The following is a 21,383-nucleotide window of genomic DNA, read 5'->3' as shown; positions in this document are numbered from 1 at the left end:
ACAAGGTAAATTAAAAAGTATTATGTGCATATTATTTATTAGATATATCCCCTAATTTTATGACCTATATCATACCCATACCTGTATCATAAGTATACAAGTGTTTGAATTTTAACATTGTTCGTATTGGTGGAACTCAAAATTGTTCCACTCCAGCTGGTTCTTAATTGGATATTTTCAATGTAGTCTAACTACAAAAATATGGATATTGTGACATAATCCCAATCAATTATAAAATTGTGGTATATGTAAGATCTTGCCTTTCCTGCAAATGACACACAAGCCATAATAGTTAAGAACAAACCACAGCATTTTTGTCCTTGCTGGAAAGGTTTGTTGGAAAAATCTGCCGGTACTAAACTTTTTTATATTTTTAAATTACTTATGGAATTAAAATATATTACTGGACAGGAATTTTTATTAAAAACATTTAGTTGAGTTGATTTCACACAATTAACCATTAGTTAATGCATTAATATATTGTTGGAGCAGTAAGAGACCATATTTTACACTCCAGCCAAGAAGGAATCGTACTGAATTATGAGGTAGATATAATTTATCAATAAATCCTTGAGAGTACGCTCAATCCAAAATCAAATACAAAATGTTAGTTTTAGAAAAAATAAAAAGATAAGTAAAAAAAATATATAATAATTCCAAATTTACCAATACCGTGCACAATGACCAACATGTCAAAGAACTCAAGGAAAATGGTTTTCATTAATTTATGAAATGAGAACAAGGGAAATTAAGTATGAAAAGGAAATGGGTTTCATTAATTTATGAAATGAGGAAGAAAATCAAATATGAAAAGGAAAATGGTTTTCATTAATTTATGAAATGAGAACAAGGAAAATCAAATATAAAAACAATCAGTCGGTTGCATGTTAATTGGCTTTATGTGAGCCAATAAGCATGACTGTGTATGCTGTCATAAGGGTAGACTAATATTCAATAATCTTTAGTAAAAATCTTTAAATTCTAAAAAAATTCTCAAACCAAACTGATTTATTGTGTACATGCCACAGTATATAAAAACTTAACAGTTCATCCCAAATTCCCTCATTAAAAATCTTGCTCATTTTTCTCTTATTTCTTAAATAAATAGCTATAGCTATTATTGTTCAAAACAATTATTATGGCTCAGTATAAAAATAGTTGTAGTTTTAATCCGGCGTGATGAAGCAAGAACAGAAGAATGATTATAACATGGTGCTACCAAATGGTGGTCGTAGAGAACACGCAGCGTAACAAAATAACTGTCAAACAAAATCTCAACTGGACATGACATTTCTTATTATTTTGAGGACTTGGTATGGTGTATAACCAATTTTGATTAGTTTTGATTTGTTATTAATGAACAATTAATAGTTTATTAAAAGTCAATAAGAATGATGTTAAAAAAACAACACTCCATAATAATATATAAATTGTAGAATATTTTTAGTCATAGGGATAAAATTATTATCAAACGAAAAAAATTCATAAACACAAATAAGTTCCAATATATAAACAATTTGGTAAAAATTAAAATGGTACATTACCGTTGGAATAGCTGCAGCTCCTGAAAAAAATAAAAGGTGCATATAAGTTTCCCATTCTTCTTTGACAAATAATTTATTTATAAACCAATGGCAATGTTACTCTCATAAAGCTTCATTTTTGAATCAAACAATCAAAAATCAGTTGTTCATTTCACAACAAATTTAAATTCAAATAATGTATAAATTAATATTTACCCTTCTTATGATTTATTATGTATACAAATTGCATTAATACCTCATCTGAGAAGAAAAAAATGCATTATAGTAGACATATTTTTAAATGTTGAAAAACAAAATATTGTAATTGTGCTTTTACACTTTATTCTGCTCATCCCCATAGGACATTGGCCTATAAGAGGATATTATCAATGAAAACGTTATGATGTTATTAACACTAACCTGCTATTGCGTCATACTCTCGCTGGTCTGTAACAGCAGGAGTGGTCTCATAGCCAGAAGCTGGAGCCCTTTGTTCCTAGACAAAACAAATATATTGATTAAATATTAACAACTATAAGTATGTCTCACATAAAATAATTGTAGCAGAAAAGTCCTTGATTTTCTATTTTAGAGCTTGATCCCACCTATTATAATAATCAATCTTATTTTATAAAAGATTGTTATACTAACAATCTTATGTTAGTATAACAATAGATTGTTATACTAACATCTAACACTCACTGGATACTAACCAGGTGTGTATATATATATATATATATATATATATATATATATATATATATATATATACCTATTAAGTCAGATGTTATTCAGAAAGAGCATTTCATACTATTCTACCCTTCATGTTTAACATTTTACAGGTTAATTGCTATATTTTTATATGGTTGGATACTTTTTATTTAAATATGTATTTGGTGTAGTTATGTAGTACAAGAAATTTGCAAAGGCACTCATTATTCTGAATAATAATACAATTATTATAAACTTTTAACCACAATCCAATTTTTACAGACTTGCCCAAAATAAAAATGTTTCACAGTGTACTGCTGAGTTAAAAACGAATAAGTATACTTTGATAACATATTATAATTTTGAGTTCTTTTTTATGCAGATAAATTGGTGTAATTTTGGTATTTGAAATACAAGACAAAAGTACAATTTTTTTAAATGTGTATTTACATATAGAAACTTATTTTGAAATATTTATGTTAAAGGCATTTTATAGAGGGTAGAAAATTAGAGGTAGTAAAATATTTATACATTTATTTGAGCATATACTTCTTACTGCACTCTTAAAATTTGAAGAACTTACTTTAATGAATACAGGAGTTATAGCCAATTAATTGTATTTATTTGTAAGCACTTTTTACACTTCCTATATATCACAACACTATAGTTCACTTTTTTGAATTTATAAAAACAAAAATATAAAATTAAAGACATTTTTATTTTCCTCCAACCTCGAAAACGCAAAAACGATAGTGAAGTAATATAATATTTACATTTTATATCATTTGTATACAGCCTCAAGTGTGAACTGAGATGCATTCTTGGAATTTTCCATTTGTATTTTCACTTAGGCCTACTGAAGATTTTTCTCTAGGACATTTACTCATTATGAGTAATAAAAAAATAACTAACAAGATTAAAAACAGATTTCCACCACGCAAACTCAACAGTCAACAATGAGTCATACTGATGTTATCTCATGCTCACACAGATAATGAAATACAATGCAAATCGTAGTCATTTGTTTTGAATGTAGCTGGTTTGTTCATCCATTACTAGCTATACTAAACAACCAAGTGGTATTTGGAAATCTTATTAGATAGTTACATTAAAATATGAAGACGTCTGCTTTAACAGACATTGGGCATTTTAACTAGACCACTGTACGATTATCAGACAATGGAGCTTAAAGAGTTAAGTTGTAATGTTATCTCATTATGAAAACAATCAGTCCTGATCCGTACAAAAATATAATTAATTTGAATATCAATACATAATTAGAAAATAAGTTATAAAACTATTATATCTAGTTTAAAAGCTTGTAAACAATGAATTATGATGTTAGTTACCTGCATAAACAAATTGTTCTCTTGTTGGCGCCTGCGCAACTCATCTTCTTGATGCATCATTCGCAGAGACATGTCATCCTGCTGCCGCCGCATCATCTCTTCATCAGCTCTTCGTTGCTCCTCGGCCTGCCTCTCCTTCAGTTCCCACTCCCTCTTCTGCCGTTCCCTGTCAAGCTCCCGTTGACGTAGTTCTGCATCAATTCATCAATATCAATCACATTAAAAACAAGTTTCAGTTGAATTAATTGAAAGTATGTTTCATTATTGTTACAAGATGTGAATGATTCTAAACTACAAATTGACTGACAAACAAGTAGCCTAGTCTGAAACCTGTACCTAAAATAAATTACAGTATTAAAAAGAACATACTTTCTTACCCTTTTTTCGACAGTTACAAATTATTATGACAACCAATGAAAACAAAAACTAAAAGAACAACGTTTCATTATTCAGAAAGTGATAGGTGATTCGTGCGTCTAGGCTACTTGAAGGGTCACTAGTTTAAGCCTATTTGCAGACGATTTGGTGATAGGAAGTATGAATCGAGTATTTTTCGATTTTTTAAGGAGGAAGGAAAGTATTAAGAAGGTAAAATGAAATTTATTTTGGTTCCCGATAAGGAAAACTTGTCCAAAAATAGTGTGCTGCAATAATACCGAAGTACTTATGCGATGATTTTGTCTTCAAGTCACAACGTAGCGGACGAGTATAGTAGAGAATTTATAGCATGACCGGTGATTCGAGATGCGCCGTAGGCAAAGACGGAACTAAAGTGGTGGGGGGTGGAGCGTCTCAGTCTGTTGCCGTATTTAGCCTTGTGAACTTCGGTCTCCAGTCTTCTATACGTGCCGCCCAAAAAACATTCGCTTGTGCCAATTCACGAGTTGTAATACAATTTGTGAATTAATTGCGTTGTGCTCATTACGTTTTAAGTAAAGAGTTTGAGATGGATCATAATGTAAAAAGTAAAATTGGAGGTAGAAAGGTTATACACGGCCAAGCAAGAGAAGTGCTTCCCATTTTATGAAACGGGAAGCAGAAACCAACACACTTATAAATTTGAAGAAAGTTCAACAGCGTGTCGTAGAGGCAACTGGAATTTTTGAAAGTACGCTGAGACGAATTTTGAAGGAGGAAAAAAAATAAGTCCAATTGGCAATTCTTTTAGTATGCCCAACAAAGTAAGAAAACGCAAACATACTAAAAGTAATCTGGACAATTTTGATTTGGGTGTAGTTCGAAGAACAATAAATAATTTTCATCGACAAAGGGGTTTTGTTATGTTAACTATTGCGTGTGGATCGTTGGCGTTATTGTTATTTTAAGTATACATCATTAAATTAACTTGATACAAGTTGGTAGATAAAACTGAGTTTTTTCTTATTCTACTGTGTATATTGACAAATTAGTTTAACCAGTTTTATATTAATTTTTAATTTAGCAGCTAGGCTATGTCAGTTGAAAATGTTGTAGTGTATAATTGTATCTACTATCGTAAATCCTGAAGCTTACACGGTTAGTATATGATAAATTGAATTTTAATGGCTAACAAAGCGTAACAATTACAATTCTGAACTGTTGTCGTCGTTGGAGATCAAGAATAATATAAATTCCTAATTTACCCTTTCCCAATTTATGAGAACCCTTTCTTACCACCAGGTATCTCTACTGCGAACTCATTAAGAAGGGTGAGCTATGAACACAATTTCGGCAGAACATAGTCATTGTTAAGATCACATACATCCGGTCCCAATATTTCCAAGATTTCCTGTATTGAATTCCCCATCATAAAAGTCCGTCGCCGTAATTTCAAAAGAGTCTAGAAATGTTCAAATATTCTCAAGGTCTCCTATACTAACTTGCTCATCATAAAAGACCACCGTGGTAAGAACATAAGGGTCTAGAAATGTTGGCAAACACTACAATATTCGGCTCCCGCCACCACTTTGAGCCGGGAGCCGAAAACTCTCAGTAGGGTTAGTAGCACCGTATTCACTCCCCTACTTTAGATTGTGCCCCCACGCGCTCAACTCCTCCACTCCTCACGCGCATCCCACCGGTCATGCTATAACTTCCCTAGAGTACAGTGTTGTGTAACGGCTATTTTTGTTGTTTATGTGGCGATAACCAAGTATTTAAGTAAATACAAACTAAAATAGTAACTCATACATTGTTTTAGTATTTCTTTATAAAAGTAAAGATATAATTCTATGTTTGTTTTTATTGTAGAATCATATATTATAGATGGTTTTTATTTAGAATTGTAAGGCCTTTATCATAGTATACAGAAAACAAATCTTAAAAATACTGTAAACACTCAAATTAGGTTCAAACTTAACTTTTTATAAAAAAAGTAAAATGATGTTTTTGTATAAACTGAAATTTTTATAAAGCAAATTTTGCTTGTAACAATATACCTCATATTACTCATTTAATTAGTAAAAAAAAAACAACACCAAAAGTATTACAATCTGTTGGATGGTTGTTTTTCAACAGCTTTTTCCCCAAAAGCCTACAAAATATGCTAAAAATAGCACAGCATTTTATACACATGACTTGGGAAAATACCGGTGGAACTCAAAGGGTTAATATTCTTTGCAATGTTGTCCTACAAAATAATGTTAATAATTTCTTAACCACTGAGTTACAGGTAATGCATATTAACTTTAAATGATGTTTTGAGCTGCCAACAGTTAAAATAAGTTCAATCACATTTAATAACTTAAGTATATAATTAAAAAATATTTCCAATATTTAAAACCTTCACTGCTAGTCTATACTGAGTGAGACTGACTACTCTCAATGGTTTTGTCAGTTTGAGCTTTTGTTTTAATGTAACAAACTGGAATTTAAAATACAATAAAAAAAGTGAACATATATTAAAAGTTTATGTTAATTGAATATGATTATTATATCCTTAATATTACATTTCAGAAGCCGTCTTGGCAATTTATTGATTACTATAAGATTTTAATATTGATATTGGGCACAATACTTTTAATGGAATAGCGTCTTGTCCGTTAGCTTTATTTTAACAAAATTTAATCATTCGATTTTCTCCTATTAATTTTGCGTTGTTTAAACATTTATAGATGTTATGATAACAGTAAAATGTATACTCACGTTCTCTGAGGATTTCTGTTTCTTGTTCATATCTGGCATACTCCATTTGTGCTTCCAACTTTTCTTCATCTAACTTCATTTCCCTCAACAGAGCCTCTTCTTTCTGTTTGTACAGCTCGTGGAGTTGCTTCCACCTTGTTCCATATTCAAATTCAAAACTACCCGGAGCTGCTAACCTTGGGCCTACCTGTAACAATGTAACAATTAGGACATGTAACATATTTTAAACACGTTCATATTGTATTTATCTATGTATAACCCCTAGAACTGGATCAAATTTGTCTTTGTCAGTTTTATTGTACACCACCTTATATTTAATTATTACTATATGCAGAGTATACAAAAATATTTATTTATCCAGGATTTTTGTAATAAACTTCTTTGTGTCTTGACATGTACAAAATAATTATTTAATTTTATATTGATAAGGTGTTGTTAATATATAATTTGAGTATTTTCATAAAAAATGAAACTTACTCTTTTAACTATTTTGGATACATAGTTCCCATACACTTAGTCACATACAAGAAATTTATAAACATCTCAAATTCCATCATTATAAGTGATGAACTTACCTCTCTTGCTTTAAAGTAGTCAGAGCTTTTCTTGGGGAGGTTCTTTTCAGGATAGCCATCGGCATCATCGGCAGGCTCGAATGGTTCCAACACCACAGGACGAAGAGAACTGAAACAGAGAGTAAGAATAAATGATGAATTTGAGATATCAATATGTCTCCAAGAGTATGTAGACTATTGTCTCAACCTTGTCTTAGTCATTAACTAAGTGATGGGTGAATTCAAAATTAATGGACAGAAAATGAGATTCAAAATCTTAAAAAATCAATTCCCGAATTCTAATAAATGTTTTTTTAACCTAAGTATGATTTAACCAAAATCACCACCAATTCCATTTCTGTCATTCTTAACCCTCTGGAGACTTTCTCATAACATTAAAAGTAATCCAAAAATACCTCTCTATAGCCAAGGAATTTGCAGAGGTCCAGAGAAATGACTATATTTTATAAACAAAGTTATATCCTCTACCACTATTTTTACTTGGTAAATTATAATATGGGCTTCCAGATTATATGTTTTAAATCTGCAAAAGAATAAGGGCATCAATTTGTATCACTTATTTAACAGTTGATAATTAATAATGAGGTGCATCTTCACAGGTTCAAATGTCAAATCCCGTTGATCGATTCTGGAATTAAAGTTCTTGGTCAAGATTTGGTAGATTCGAGATTCAACATCACAATTAACTAATCTATTATTTCATGGAATTTTTCTTATTTGTAAGGATATGCCAATGCTAAAATATCCTATACCAACACTAAAATTGTGCTATCAATTATAATTTCTGAATACAGATTCTTGAGTTACCTGTAACTAGAATCAAATTTTAATTTTACTATTTTAAACATGTGTCTAGAAAGCACATGTTCTATAAAGTACCAACATCTATAATTAGATCAAAGAACTATGTAAATAGTAAATACAATATTATAATGGACACTATAACAGTTCACTTTTAAAGAAGCATCATAAAATACAAATGATAGATCAATCTTACTTTTTTTCTTGTAATAAGAGAAGTATTGATACTATAAATGAGACCTGAGACTGAAAACACCTACGCCACTTGAGTTGTAATAAGAGGATCTTATGGTACTTGACTATAATATGGGCTTCTTTTAACAATTCATTGTTCAAAAGTCAAAGTCAAAGTCTTTATTGCACATTACATTTGAACATTATTACAATTTGTAATACAAACAGGTGCATTGTCATAATTTAATAAACAATGTTAAATTTAAAAGTAAAACAGTGGAATTTCCTAAAAGTAAGACAGAAGTATTCAACATACACACTTATTATGCTTGTGCATGTGCTGGGATGTTTAAATAAATTTATTTATTTAAAGTATAATTGTCTTGTCATTTAATATCTTCATCTGTACTATAATAGGCTTTTTTCAATAACATTTTTTTTAATACATTTATTGAAATTGAGCTTCTTCAAGATGTTTTAATGGTGTTGGCAAACTATTGTACACACGAATACCCCATATATAAAGGACTTTTCTCTAATAAGGTAGTTTTATGAATTGGAAACAACAAAAGATCCTTATGTCTGGTGTTATAGGTATGCTGGTTTGTGTATGAACTATAAATATTTGGATGTTTGTGGACCAGATTTAAAATGTCCAATATGTATAAACATGGCAGTGTAAGTATTTTTGCTTTTTTAAATATAGGACGGCAGCTTTCCTCTGAAGTTTGCTCCCATCATTGCTCTTACCACTGCTTTTTGTGCCATGAAAAACTTTTTTTAAATCAGGAGATGATCCCCATATTACTATACCATACTTAAGAATTGACTGAATATATGCAAAGTATACAATTTTACATGTGTTTATAGATACGGATTCTACTAAAATCTTCATTGCAAAATCGGAACAAAACTCAATTTGTTTACAAGGTGGTTTACATGGCATTTCCAATTTAAGTTTTTGTCAATTTTGATACCTAAAAATTTGTGAGAGTCCACTAGATTTAATCCAGAATTTTCTAAGAAGCTATTACCATTGTTACTAGGTCTGAAATTTATTATATTGGTTTTAGTTTGATTTAACAGAAGTCCAGTAGAATTAAAAACCAATTTTCTAACAACAACTGAAGAGTTCTTGTTATAGATTCCTCCATATTGAAAAAGTTTTTTTCTGTAATAAGAACATTTGTATCATCTGCAAATAAAATAAATTGTTTGTTTGGTATGTCGATTGGTAAATTATTAATATATATAAGAAAAAGGGTAGGCCCTAAAATAGAGCCTTGAGGGACACCATACAGAATATTTTCCCAATCTGATGTGACTCTATGGCGAATTCTCATTGATAATGGTTCTTTGTTTCCTGTTATTTAGATATGATTGCAGATAATCCAAAGCTAGACCCCTAATTCCAATTTGATATAATTTTGAGAGGAGCAATTTATGATTTACGCAATCAAAGGCTTTTGATAAGTCACAAAATATACCTGCGGTATACTTTGACTGATCCAAGGAAGTTGAAAACACTATTTACAAACGAAACCATAGCTAACTCTGTATTTCTGTTCTTTCTGAAACCATACTGCTCATCACATATTAATTTGTTTCTTTCTACAAATTTTGTTAATCTAGAATGTACTGCCTTTTCAAAAGACTTTTGAAATGTTGCTCAATAAAGAGATAGGTCGATAGTTTGAGATGTCCTTAGGGGAGTCTTTCTTTTTATATACAGGTATGATTTCAGACAACTTTAGTTTATCTGGGAAATGTCCTAAGAGGAATGACTGGTTTATTATCCTGGTCAATATTGGGCTTATTATTTTGGACGAAAGTTTCAGTAAAGATATGGGTATGCCATCCAGCCACATGCCTTACTATTGTTTAAACTAAAGAAATTATCTTTTCTACCTCAGTAACTGATACAAAATGAAGAAAAATCTAATTCTGGTAGTTTGTTTACTGATCTAGCATCAATGTTATGTGTTTGTACTGTTTTTGGTATATGTAGCGTATCAACAACGTTAGCAAAATGGGCATTAAACTGTTCAGCAAGTGCACGGGGTTTTCTTATCTCATCGCCATTAATGCTTAAAATGATTTTGTCATCCCTGCTACATTGTACTCCTATGCTCTTTTTTCACAATGGCCCAAGTGGCTTTTGACTTATTTTTTGCATTGATTATAAACTTTTCATTTGCTATAATTTTTGCTTTGTTTACTACTTTTTTGAAGATAGTGAAATACTACAAAATGAAGATAGTGAAATAAAATATCGTGACTTACAAAACATATTTTAAAGCAATTCCTTCTGTTTATAGTAAGCAATTTTATTCATTATCTTATAGTAAAACACACTGAAATATCAGAATAAAGTGAAAGGAACCGTGGCATCTAGAATTATCATTACTACTACGGATTGTGGTACCCACATATTGAGTACAGGAATTGACTCATCCCTATTTATTTCATTACACTTTGGCTGACATATCACTTCATACACCTAACGCAAACCTTTTCAAGAGAGACCTAACTGAATTGATCGATTAGAATATACTAAAACCAAAATTTTGTTTAACATGTATTTAAACACAAAATATATGAGACTTGTATTTAGAAAATATCTACGTCAATCATGTGGGTGAAGAAAAATAGACAAATGTCCTATTGAAAATTCTCTTTTTAAAGAAAACTATACAAAAAGCAACCCAGCATTACTTCTGCTAATATGCTATTTTGTAATAATCACATAAGTTACTATGATACTGCCTCCTTTCTCTCTCACTTGACCTGTATGATTTTAAATCAATACTTATCCTCAAGAGGTATTACCTTGTAAGAAAGTAGCAGCCCTCAGCGCACTTTCGTAGAGCAGCCAAAGCACTGTTCTTGCGGGCAAACTCCACCACTCCCTCTCTTTTAGAGTTGCCACGTTCATCCACAACCACTACAGCACGCTCAACCTAAACAGTTACGGTTTTGGATAAAGCAAACTTACACTACCCAATCCAATTCTGTTAATTATTAGTCTGGTAGATTTTTTAGATATTTTACAGTTAAGAGATGTTTAATCAGTAAGGACCCTTTTTTAAAGATTTAAAAATCCAAAATTAAAAGTACATTTATCAGAGAAATTCTGTTCCCTTATTATAACAAAAGATGAATTATTTCACTATCATAAAAACAAATTATTAGATTAACAGATCACAGGTCTTCTTGATAATTACTGATCTAGCCAAAACTACATATAAATAAAATTGTTATAATACCATAAAATATAATATGTTAATAAATATAATTTCAAGTTTTTTATTATTACTTACTTCACCAAAGATAGAAAATGCCATTTCCAACAATTCATTAGAGACCCAAGGAGTTAGATTTTTCACTTTAACACTCGCTCCTAGTGGAGCAAATCTCACTTTCAATACTCTTCCTTTATGCAGAGAGCCATCTAATTCTCGCTTAGCCTTTTCAGCATTTGACCGGTAGTCCTATAAAACAAACAAAAACAAAGTTAGTTCATCTTATCTGGGCAATATTTGTATCACAAGTTAATTGATGAAATGGTAAAAATTTGTTTCACAATAATTTATCTAATATTTCATGATGTCCTATAATTCCAATAGGTCATTTATTGTTATATTATGAGTTATTATATTTTGTACACATTCCAAAAATTAAAAACTGAATTACTATTATGATTAATAAATACATCTGTGAACAATTTTGAAAAATATTGGGCATTTTCAATACACTGTTGTATTTTTTGTGCAAAACAGTATAGCTTCTCCGATTTGAATGTAGAACAAATTTGATAAAAAATTAATTAAAATAGAGTACTGATCTTACCATCCTAATGAAAGCAAAGTTCTTCTCTCTGTTTACAAACAATTCATTAGTTTCTCCATAAGTTGAGAATAATCCATTCAGATCATCATCAGTGAGGTCATTGGTGACATTGCCAATGTAGAGTCTAGCTCGCCCTGCAAACTTCTTCTCCACATTTGAACTGGGAGGTAGGTCAATTGTTGGACCACCAATGCTCATCAACTTGTCAGTCAAGCGATCCTGAAAAATTAAACAATGGCTTTCATAGAGAGTATACCTACTATAGATGCACTGTGCAAACACAAACATTTTAATGTCATTTTAATCTGGAATCTTTGAAACATGACTGAACAATATTTTTAGCTTATTAATGACCCTTATTTTTCAACATTCCTGTGAATTTCTTGTACTCATTGTAAAACATTATGTGCCTCTGATAAGCACCACAGAAGAGTAAAGTAAACTGGTTTAATCAACAATTATAAACAATAAGTTACAGAAATTATAGTTAGTAATATTTTTAAGTATTGTTTAGTTCTTTCTAAAAAAGACAAGACATTATATTTAAATAAACAAACACACGCGTGTGTGCGCTCGCGCGCACACACACACACATATATACATATTTTTATATATATATATATATATTTTTTATATATATGTATATTTAAAAAATTAAAAGAAATTAGAAACAGCCTAATGTTTTAAGAAAGCCAAACAGCAGTAGTAAGAGGTTAAAGACTGTTGCCTGTCAATGATTCTGATAATTATTAAGTGTAAAAGCGACAGTATTTAATTATTCATACCACTATAAACAAAACAACTTATTACTTTAGTGTGGCACATTACAAGACATATTAAAATTCTTACATCAAGAGAGCGAGGTCCTCTGTCGTCACCTCCCCTAAAGCCACCTCTGAAGCCTCCCCTACCTCTAAATCCGCCACCTCCACGTGGTGGCTGACCATCCCCTTCTTCCATCCCCTCAGGCCTATCTTGATTCTGTAAAATACCAATGAATTCACTCAAACAATACATATTTATAGACAAAACAAACTAAAATTACTGCATATGTTCTAAAGAGACAATTGAAAATTAATTAGTTTAGAAAGCAATAACATTTATATGCACTTTTATATTGTTTGGCATTTGAGTACAACGTTTATATGATACAACATATTACAGATAAACATACAAGTTCCTACGGACAGCAACAAATACTGACAACTATTTTTTAACCCTTTGAGTGCCACAGCGTCGCTAATTTTGACGGTACGAAAAGTGCATAAAGTGCCAGCGTCGACGTTTCGTATTTCGATAAAGTGATATTTTGGCCAAATAATCAGCAGGCTGTATTTCATAGGATCCAAACTATCAATTAAATACGAGTTTTATGTTGTTTCTCTACTATTTTATCTGTGAAACGCCAAGAAGCCCACTATTTTTGGACAGTTTTTCACAAAATAAATTACAGTATTATTTTTGGAATTTACGTTATTACGACAATCAATTAAATCAAAAACTATAAGAACAACGTTTCATTATTCGAAAATGTCAGGTCATTCGTGTCTATTTGGAGACAAGATTATGACTCATCGAGTATTTTAACCCTTTGAACGCCGATATAAATTTAGTATTTTTTAGATTAACGCTCATTTAAGAAAAATTCAAAGCTATTTTTTTTATTCAGACTAATAGCACACCATAAGAAATAAATTTTACAATAATGTAATACTTGCATTAAAATAATCACATTTTTTTCATAATAATGGAATATTTTCAATAAAAATCAAATTCATACCGAGTAATCAAATAGGCCTACATATGATATTAAAACTATGTACAAAGGATAAGAAAACAAATAAGTGTAATATGCTTCTTGATTAGTTGATTTCATAATAAGCTGTGAAACTTAAGCAACAAAATCGTTGTTTTGGGTGATGAGCCATATCACAACAGAAAAGAAACAATAAAAACTTGATTTAACACCTAAAACATTGGTAGACAATAACTTTTTACAACTTTTGTATAAGGAATGACAACGCAAGAACATTTCGCAAGGCACAATGCGTGCTCCACTGACGTAGTAATGGCGGATAGTATCGACATCGGCGTACAGACGGGAGAGAAACAGCTGCCCGGCAACTTTATTGTTAACCTACTGCGGCCAGCTTTGGATTATTTGGTCAAGCCAGTACATTACTTAATATTGTAGCTTATATATCAATTAAATTTCAAAAAACTATAAGAACAACGTTTCATTATTCGATCGTCAGGATATTTCGTGTGTCTATAAGACCTAACAACATTGGAGATTATTCCGTCTACGGCGTGCTAAGGTTAAGATTCATTATGGAAGAAAGAACGTATAACGAAGTTTATTTTGATCTCTGATAAGGAAAACTCGTCCAAAAATAGTGGGCTGTGATAAGTACCTGTAAGATGATTCTGTCTTCCAGTCACGCGACGTAGCGGACGAGTAGGCCTACCGTGTTGCGTAACAGCATTTCTTGTTGTTTATGTGCCGATAACCAAGCATTTGAGTAAATACAAAATAAAATATTAACTTATGCAGTATTTTACTGTATTTCTTTACAAAAGTAATGTATGATTTGAGTTGTGTTCAAGTGAAAAAACGTGAATTTTCAGTGTAAATATTATTAGGGTTATTGTTTTAGTAAATGTAAAGTTTTATGTAAATATGTTAGCAAGTATTTGTTTCTAAATTTACTAATCATATTTATTTGTGTGTTATATTAATGTTTTATTAGATTTATTGGGAAAACTACATCATTACTAAGTAATTTCTAAACTCTGACAAATGAAAGTACAGTTTATAAAATGTCGGTACCCAATCCGGGCAGCATTTTGTTAATACATATAATGCCATGTTTTTTTAAAATTCTAGAATAAAGATATTACACATGGGTTTTATTTAGAATCATATGGCCTTTATCATGGTATAAAGAAAAAAAATCTTAAAAATACCGTATACACACAAATTAGGTCGAAACTTAACTTTTTATATACAAAAGTAAAAAACTTTTTTTATAAATACTGAAATTTTTATATTTTTATAAATCAAATTTTATTTGTAACGATATGTATCACATTCTGCATTTAATAAGAAAAAAAACAACAACAAAATGATAGAAATCTGTTTGGTAGTTATTTTTACAACCGCTTTTTTCCCAAAAGCTTACAAATATGCGAAAAACAGCGTGGCACTTTATGCATAAAAATGCCTTCGAAAAATACCAGTGGCACTCAAAGGGTTAACCTGCATTTTTTATCCATTGAAATAGTATTTATTAGTCCACACCTGGCCTGTTAGTAAAAGACTCTCAGGTGTTTTCTTTTTTAATTCGCATAAAAATCATAGATATGATTTTCCATAGTAACATTTCAGATCTTACATTGAATAAACAACTATTAACCCTTTGACCATAGTACATTGTGCAACTAGCCGTGCCAGTGGTATTGAGTTTTTTATTTGAGCCTGCACGCGGCATGGCGACGAGGTTTAATTTATCTTTGATAACTACATATGATATATAACTTTTTTTTTACTTCAGTTAATTATTTTCATTGAACCCTACAAAAATAATTGAAAGTGTATTGGCCTATTTTTATCAGGATATAAATAAGACTGTATATTCCAGATTTTAGAAGACAATCATAGAAGTATTTATTTTATGGTATTCTGAAAAACATGGAACAACATAAAAGCGACTTCGCAAAACACACACATATAGCAGGATTCATGTTTAGTTTTCTCTCTGTGGTTGTGTAGGAGACGAGACACCTCGTTGGGTTTACTTTTGTTTCGGTCGGCAGGATAAAACTTGGGAAATGTAAAGTAAATAAATCAATAAATCATCATAGATATCTACATCGTTTTCTGAAAGATCATAAATCCCAACTCAGAACTTTGTATGCCCAATAAACGGTCAAGTTTATTCTCATTATCAATATTGTGATTCATTTCCACACAACAAAAAATAAATAAATAAAAATGTATTGAACAAATATGTAAATATATGGAGGTTATATTTCGCAAATGGGGCGAAAATTACAGTTCTAATGACAAGTGCAATTTCTGCTCCTCCCTCTCAAGTTTTTCCCCTCCAACCAACACCTCCTCCCCAAGCATTCCAACCACCCTCCCACACCGTAAGAGTCATACATAAGCTCATACTCCCGACCAATTAGAACACATCAGACAGCAGACTAATGCAGCAAGATAACTCATGTGTCAGTGTTGATACTAGTGCGAGAATACTAGACAGTAGATAGCAAGGGCTCTAATTGCAAGTATACACGTCTACAGCAGTTAAAAGTTTAACAAATACTGTCCAGAAAGTACCAAAAGTTCAGGACTACCTCAGCAGTATTCTGCTTAGATTCTGATTTTTACGACGGTTGTAAAGTTTAGAATTGATAGCTACATGGACAAGCCGTCACATGTTTTGTTTGCGCTGGTGTTCATTTCACAAATGATTGTAAATATTGAAAGTTTTAAAGTGTAAATGGGTGGGTTGTAGTGTTAGTATCTTCATATTATTTCATTTGTGTATGTTGTTCTAGTCTGTGTGTAAGTAGAATAATGACTTGACCGTAATTACAGTGATCGTAAGCAGCTAGTACTTTACAATACATTTGAATAGTTTTATGTTTTTTGTGTTTATTCAGTGATACTTATAAGCAATGAGTCGTAAAAACATTGCTGACAATGAAGACCTATTATTGCAGGCATTAGATTTAAGCATTAGCAGAGTAGACAATACAGAGTGTTAGGTTAGGTTAGAAAATTTCTAGTTTTGTATCGGTTCATATTTTCATATTTATTTTCCAAACTTAAGTATAAAAAAGTGTTTATATTTTTTTTGTAAAAAATTAAATAGAGTATATGATAGAATAACTGAAAGTGAAAAAATAAAATATTTCAATAACACTAAGTTGTGTCAAAATAAAAAACAAAATGTTTTTGCTCATAAAGGTTTAGTTAATGTTTTTTTTTTTATTGGTATAAAAACGTTAAATAAGTAATCAATGTATTATATTTATAAAGAAAATATATATATATATATATATATATATATATATATATATACACACCGGGTGAGTTTTTTAAAGTGATCCAATAGCTAACTTTTTAATTACACAACTTAGCACCACACTTTAAATTTGGAACTTGCTCAGTTTAAAGTTTCACTCAGGGATACACTTTCAAATTTTTTGAAGATGGCCGCCATTTTCCAATATGGCAGCCAACTTTAAAATCTTTTATGGAACACCCTGTATTTTATGTTGTTTTTAGATTCTACTCTACAAAATAAGACATTTTTGCTTTTGAGAGTTTTTCAATATCTCTAATGGTTCAGGAGCTACGTGGACTGGAAGTTTTCATAATTTTTCCAATATGGCGGCTAACTTTAAAATCTTTTATGGAACACCCTGTATTTTATGTTGTTTTTAGATTCTACTCTACAAAATAAGACATTTTTGCTTTTTAAATTTTTTCTATATCTCTAATGGTTCAGGAGCTACGTGGTACTGGAAGTTTTCATCATCAGTCCGAAAAAATCCGAAAACTTCCAGTTTTATATATATATATGTAATAGTCGGTATGTTTTAAGCTGCTGACTTAACATCTATATATATCTAAAACAAACAAAAACCAGGACATTATACAAAAAAATAATTTGATAAAATAATAAATAACCAGACCCTTGCAAAATCAGGCATTTTTGCTAGGCATTTTATGCATACCATATAGCAAAATGCCACGGCACTCAAAGGGTTAATAAAGCATACAAATTGGTGCCTAAAGGAGATTTTTCTCGTCACGTGTTTATATGACATTTTTTGTTTGAAATGAAGAGTACTATCAGCTACAAAAGTTTGTGACACCCTTTTGTGAACACCCTGTATGTATATGCATAGTCCTAGCTTAATTTTGAGTGAGGATTTTAAAACTTATTTGTGTAGAGTTGACTTATTAAAGTTATTTAAGCCATGGCACTCTCAACTGATCATTTTTCTATTAAAGATTTTTTAAACCTAAGTAAGACTTAAATCAATTAGACATCATAATTCAAAAATTTATGTAAAGTAAAACGTGTTTGGAAATAAACTCAAAATTAAAATAATGTATTTAGTTATTGATTAATGGCAGCAAGAATAACAGTGACATATTCTTTGTTTCACAAGCACACACATTAATCCTTGAAAATAAATAAATGTTGTTTTGTTGTAGCTATATTAATTATATATTATATTTTAATTTGTAAATTATATTAATATGTAGACATTAATTTCTAAGATTGAAAGCTAGCCGAACCACATTTTTTGAAATGTCTATTAAGTTACTTAGTTCGATATTTTGCTTTCAATTCTTTAGATGGTCAAGAATATCAATGATTCCATATCATTTGATAATCATCATCGGATTGTGTTGGTGACCGCTTAGCCTACTACACTGCAGATATTTATTGTAAATAAAATTATACCTAATAGTTAGATTTACAGTTTGTAACAATTAATAAATACTTTTACAAATTTATGTGTTTTTGACCATGAAACCCATGCTTGATACACTACTTTGTTTTTGCGCTAAAATTAACTTAAGTAGATAAATAAGTATATTTATCTAAAAAATCACAAAACTATACTTTTTCTCAAACTAGACTAAATTTAAGACATTTAGGCTATCTTAGAATTTGAAATATAAATATGTAGTTATAGACTTTAATGAGCGGCTTACAGTCGTTATTTAATTGCTATTATCCAATGGTTCGATTGGTTTTATTCAAAGGATAATTCGATATTACAATTTATTTATTTAGCATATGATTTTAACTTATTAGTTTTAGTAATCTGAATTGTAAAAATAAACAAGTCACTAATATTTTGAAACTTTGAAAATGGCGATGAACATGAGGAAAATATGCAAGATATTTCTCACAAGTGACAAGATTTGTTTATGTAGCTTTAACATGTGGGTTTGGCTCCTAGTAACACATGGGGAGATTTATTTCCTCCATTTTACAAAATTATCAAGCTGGCCAAGTTATAAATATTGCAATTTTTCTTTGATATCTAATTCTAGACCACAGTTGTTTTTGTAATGTTATTGTAAAATTTATGCACTTCAAATTGTAATTACGAGATTCTTATTGTTACAGTAATTGATTATAACTCTTGTGTGCGATTTTTACGTACATCGAAGTTGGATAATATAGGCTATCAAACTGTTCGATAATAGTAATTGAATAACAAGTGTAGGCCGCTTATTAAAGTCTCCCCATAGGATATAGAGCCTATACTAACAATAATTTTCAGGCAAAACCCTCACTCTTATTTACATGCAAAGGGTAGGGTACGATAAGTGGACCCAGTTTTTTATATCGAAATTGGCAAACGATATTACTTAATCATAACCATCGATATAATCAATCAATAACGATTAATTATTTTGAACTATTAACTTAAATAATGTATATATCAACAGCTGTAAACACTAAAATAATAGACCTACACAATATGAAATCTTACATAAGTAGCCTAATTCTGATTGTAAAAATGGCAGCCAATTTTAGAAATCTACAAGACATTGCTTTTTCGTGGCTTTAAAATGTTGGACTCTTACGGAAAAACCCAATATGTGAAATTTGTGGGAAAGAAACAACTGTAACTGTGAGAGGAGTAAATATGGTCATCTTCAGTTTTCCTAATTTTGGTTATAATAATTTGTTTGATCACTGTAAATATTAAATTCATATTTTAATTAAAAACATAAAATGATTGTTATTGAGGACTAGCCTATAGGTACTGTACTTATCAATTTACATTAACGTGACCATGGAAAGGTATATTCATTTTTTTTCCCTGAAAACTACAATTTTTCCTGAAAACAATATTGAAGAAAAAATTCGTCAGCAACGAAAATCAAAGGAGCTACAATTTTTTTAAATCCTCTGAAAACTCCGTTTTTGACAGTTTCCTATAACTTCGCGTCTGCTCAAACTCAGTATAGCCAGATTTTAAAAACCGATTATTATACCAACAACGAGACATTATCGTACTTTCATATAAAATAATCGTACCAAACACATTTAATGAAAAAGTATGTTATGTTCATATAATAAATTATGTTATAATTAAATTTTGGTTTGTTACTTGTATACATTTGTCAAAAATCTTTATGGTACGATAATAACTACCCATCGTGTATCTTACCGGCGCATAAAATCAATGAAATTATCGTACCTTTACGATATTTATCGTACCTCTGGCAACACTATCCATATTTGACAGTTTGGTATTACTCCGCGCCTTCTCAAATAAAGAAGGGACGCCATTTTGAACTACTGTTGTTCCTCCGCGCGTCTATTCTTAACCTCCTAGTTCAGTAGTAGTAATGGCACACCTTTTGATGCTGACTAATAAGTTAATCCTGTCAACGATGCCTGCCCGCTGCGCAATGCTTGCTCTTTTAGTAAATACCAGGTGCTTTTATATATATCGATTGATAGGCTATGATTCGAGATGCAAAGATTAGGTATCGATGATTATATTCTTCGATATAAAAAACCGGGTCCGCTTATCATACCCTACCCGAACAAAATGATACCAAATACAGTAAGGTTTGTAGTAATAAACTATTTTATACAGATTTTAGAAAGAAAGCAGCAAAAAAGGCTTGTGTTTAAGGAAAAAACTAAGGACAGTCAGCAGGTTACTAAGTAAGCCTAATTTACAGCAGAAAATTGAATTTTATGAGAAAACCTTACATATTTTCCTAGGCCCATCTTGAGCTATGCAATGTATTTTAATGCTTCCTAGACATATATAGCCTGAAGTATGCTAGCCTATGTATTTCAGAGCAAAGCATAGTTTTTTTTTTAATTGAGTAAGCCTTATATGTAACTTAACATAAAAAATTAAGACAAGTAAATACCTCATGTCTCCCTCGATTAGCTGGAGATCCCTGAAAACGGCTAGGACGTCCTCCTCTACCGCCCCGAAATCCACCACGACCGCCACCTCGCCCACCTGCATTGTGTTGATTTTGATGATTTTCTGGTCCGTTTGTTTCTCTAGGTTCAGATTTGGGTTCTGTCTTCACGGGAGCACCTGACATGATTTCAAAAAATGCTTAAACGTGTAAAGTTACTTGTAATACTCAAAATACTTCCAACGTTCCTAACACTAATCACACGGCGTCCAATATGGCTGACGACAAGGACGCAAGAGAACAAGAAATGCGAAGAACCGTTTCAGAGCAGTTAGTAAAG

At 30.8% G+C, this 21,383-nt stretch overlaps 1 protein-coding gene across 4 annotated transcripts in view; it reads right to left on the bottom strand.

Moving 5' to 3' along the window:
- Positions 1-21,383, bottom strand: part of LOC124360137 (hrp65 protein-like) — a 75,136-nt gene extending 53,753 nt beyond the window's left edge. For all 4 annotated transcript variants that reach the window (XR_006922209.1, XR_006922211.1, XR_006922210.1 and 1 more), the window contains exons 1-10: positions 21,047-21,383; positions 12,955-13,086; positions 12,106-12,324; positions 11,577-11,747; positions 11,086-11,216; positions 7,282-7,390; positions 6,707-6,893; positions 3,584-3,774; positions 1,944-2,019; positions 1,545-1,564 (exon numbers count right to left, since the gene is read on the bottom strand). Coding sequence is in view for 1 of the 4 variants with exons in the window: in XM_046813490.1 (XP_046669446.1) it covers positions 1,545-1,564; positions 1,944-2,019; positions 3,584-3,774; positions 6,707-6,893; positions 7,282-7,390; positions 11,086-11,216; positions 11,577-11,747; positions 12,106-12,324; positions 12,955-13,086; positions 21,047-21,229 (1,419 nt within the window). In the remaining 3 variants the exon portion in view is untranslated. The remainder of the gene's footprint in view (positions 1-1,544; positions 1,565-1,943; positions 2,020-3,583; positions 3,775-6,706; positions 6,894-7,281; positions 7,391-11,085; positions 11,217-11,576; positions 11,748-12,105; positions 12,325-12,954; positions 13,087-21,046) is intronic.

This window comes from Homalodisca vitripennis, chromosome 4 (genome assembly GCF_021130785.1).
Source record: "Homalodisca vitripennis isolate AUS2020 chromosome 4, UT_GWSS_2.1, whole genome shotgun sequence".
NCBI classification, from domain to species: Eukaryota; Metazoa; Arthropoda; class Insecta; order Hemiptera; family Cicadellidae; genus Homalodisca; species Homalodisca vitripennis.
The sequence above is the reverse complement of the archived record's forward strand: the minus strand, read 5'-3'. Positions and strand labels throughout refer to the sequence as shown.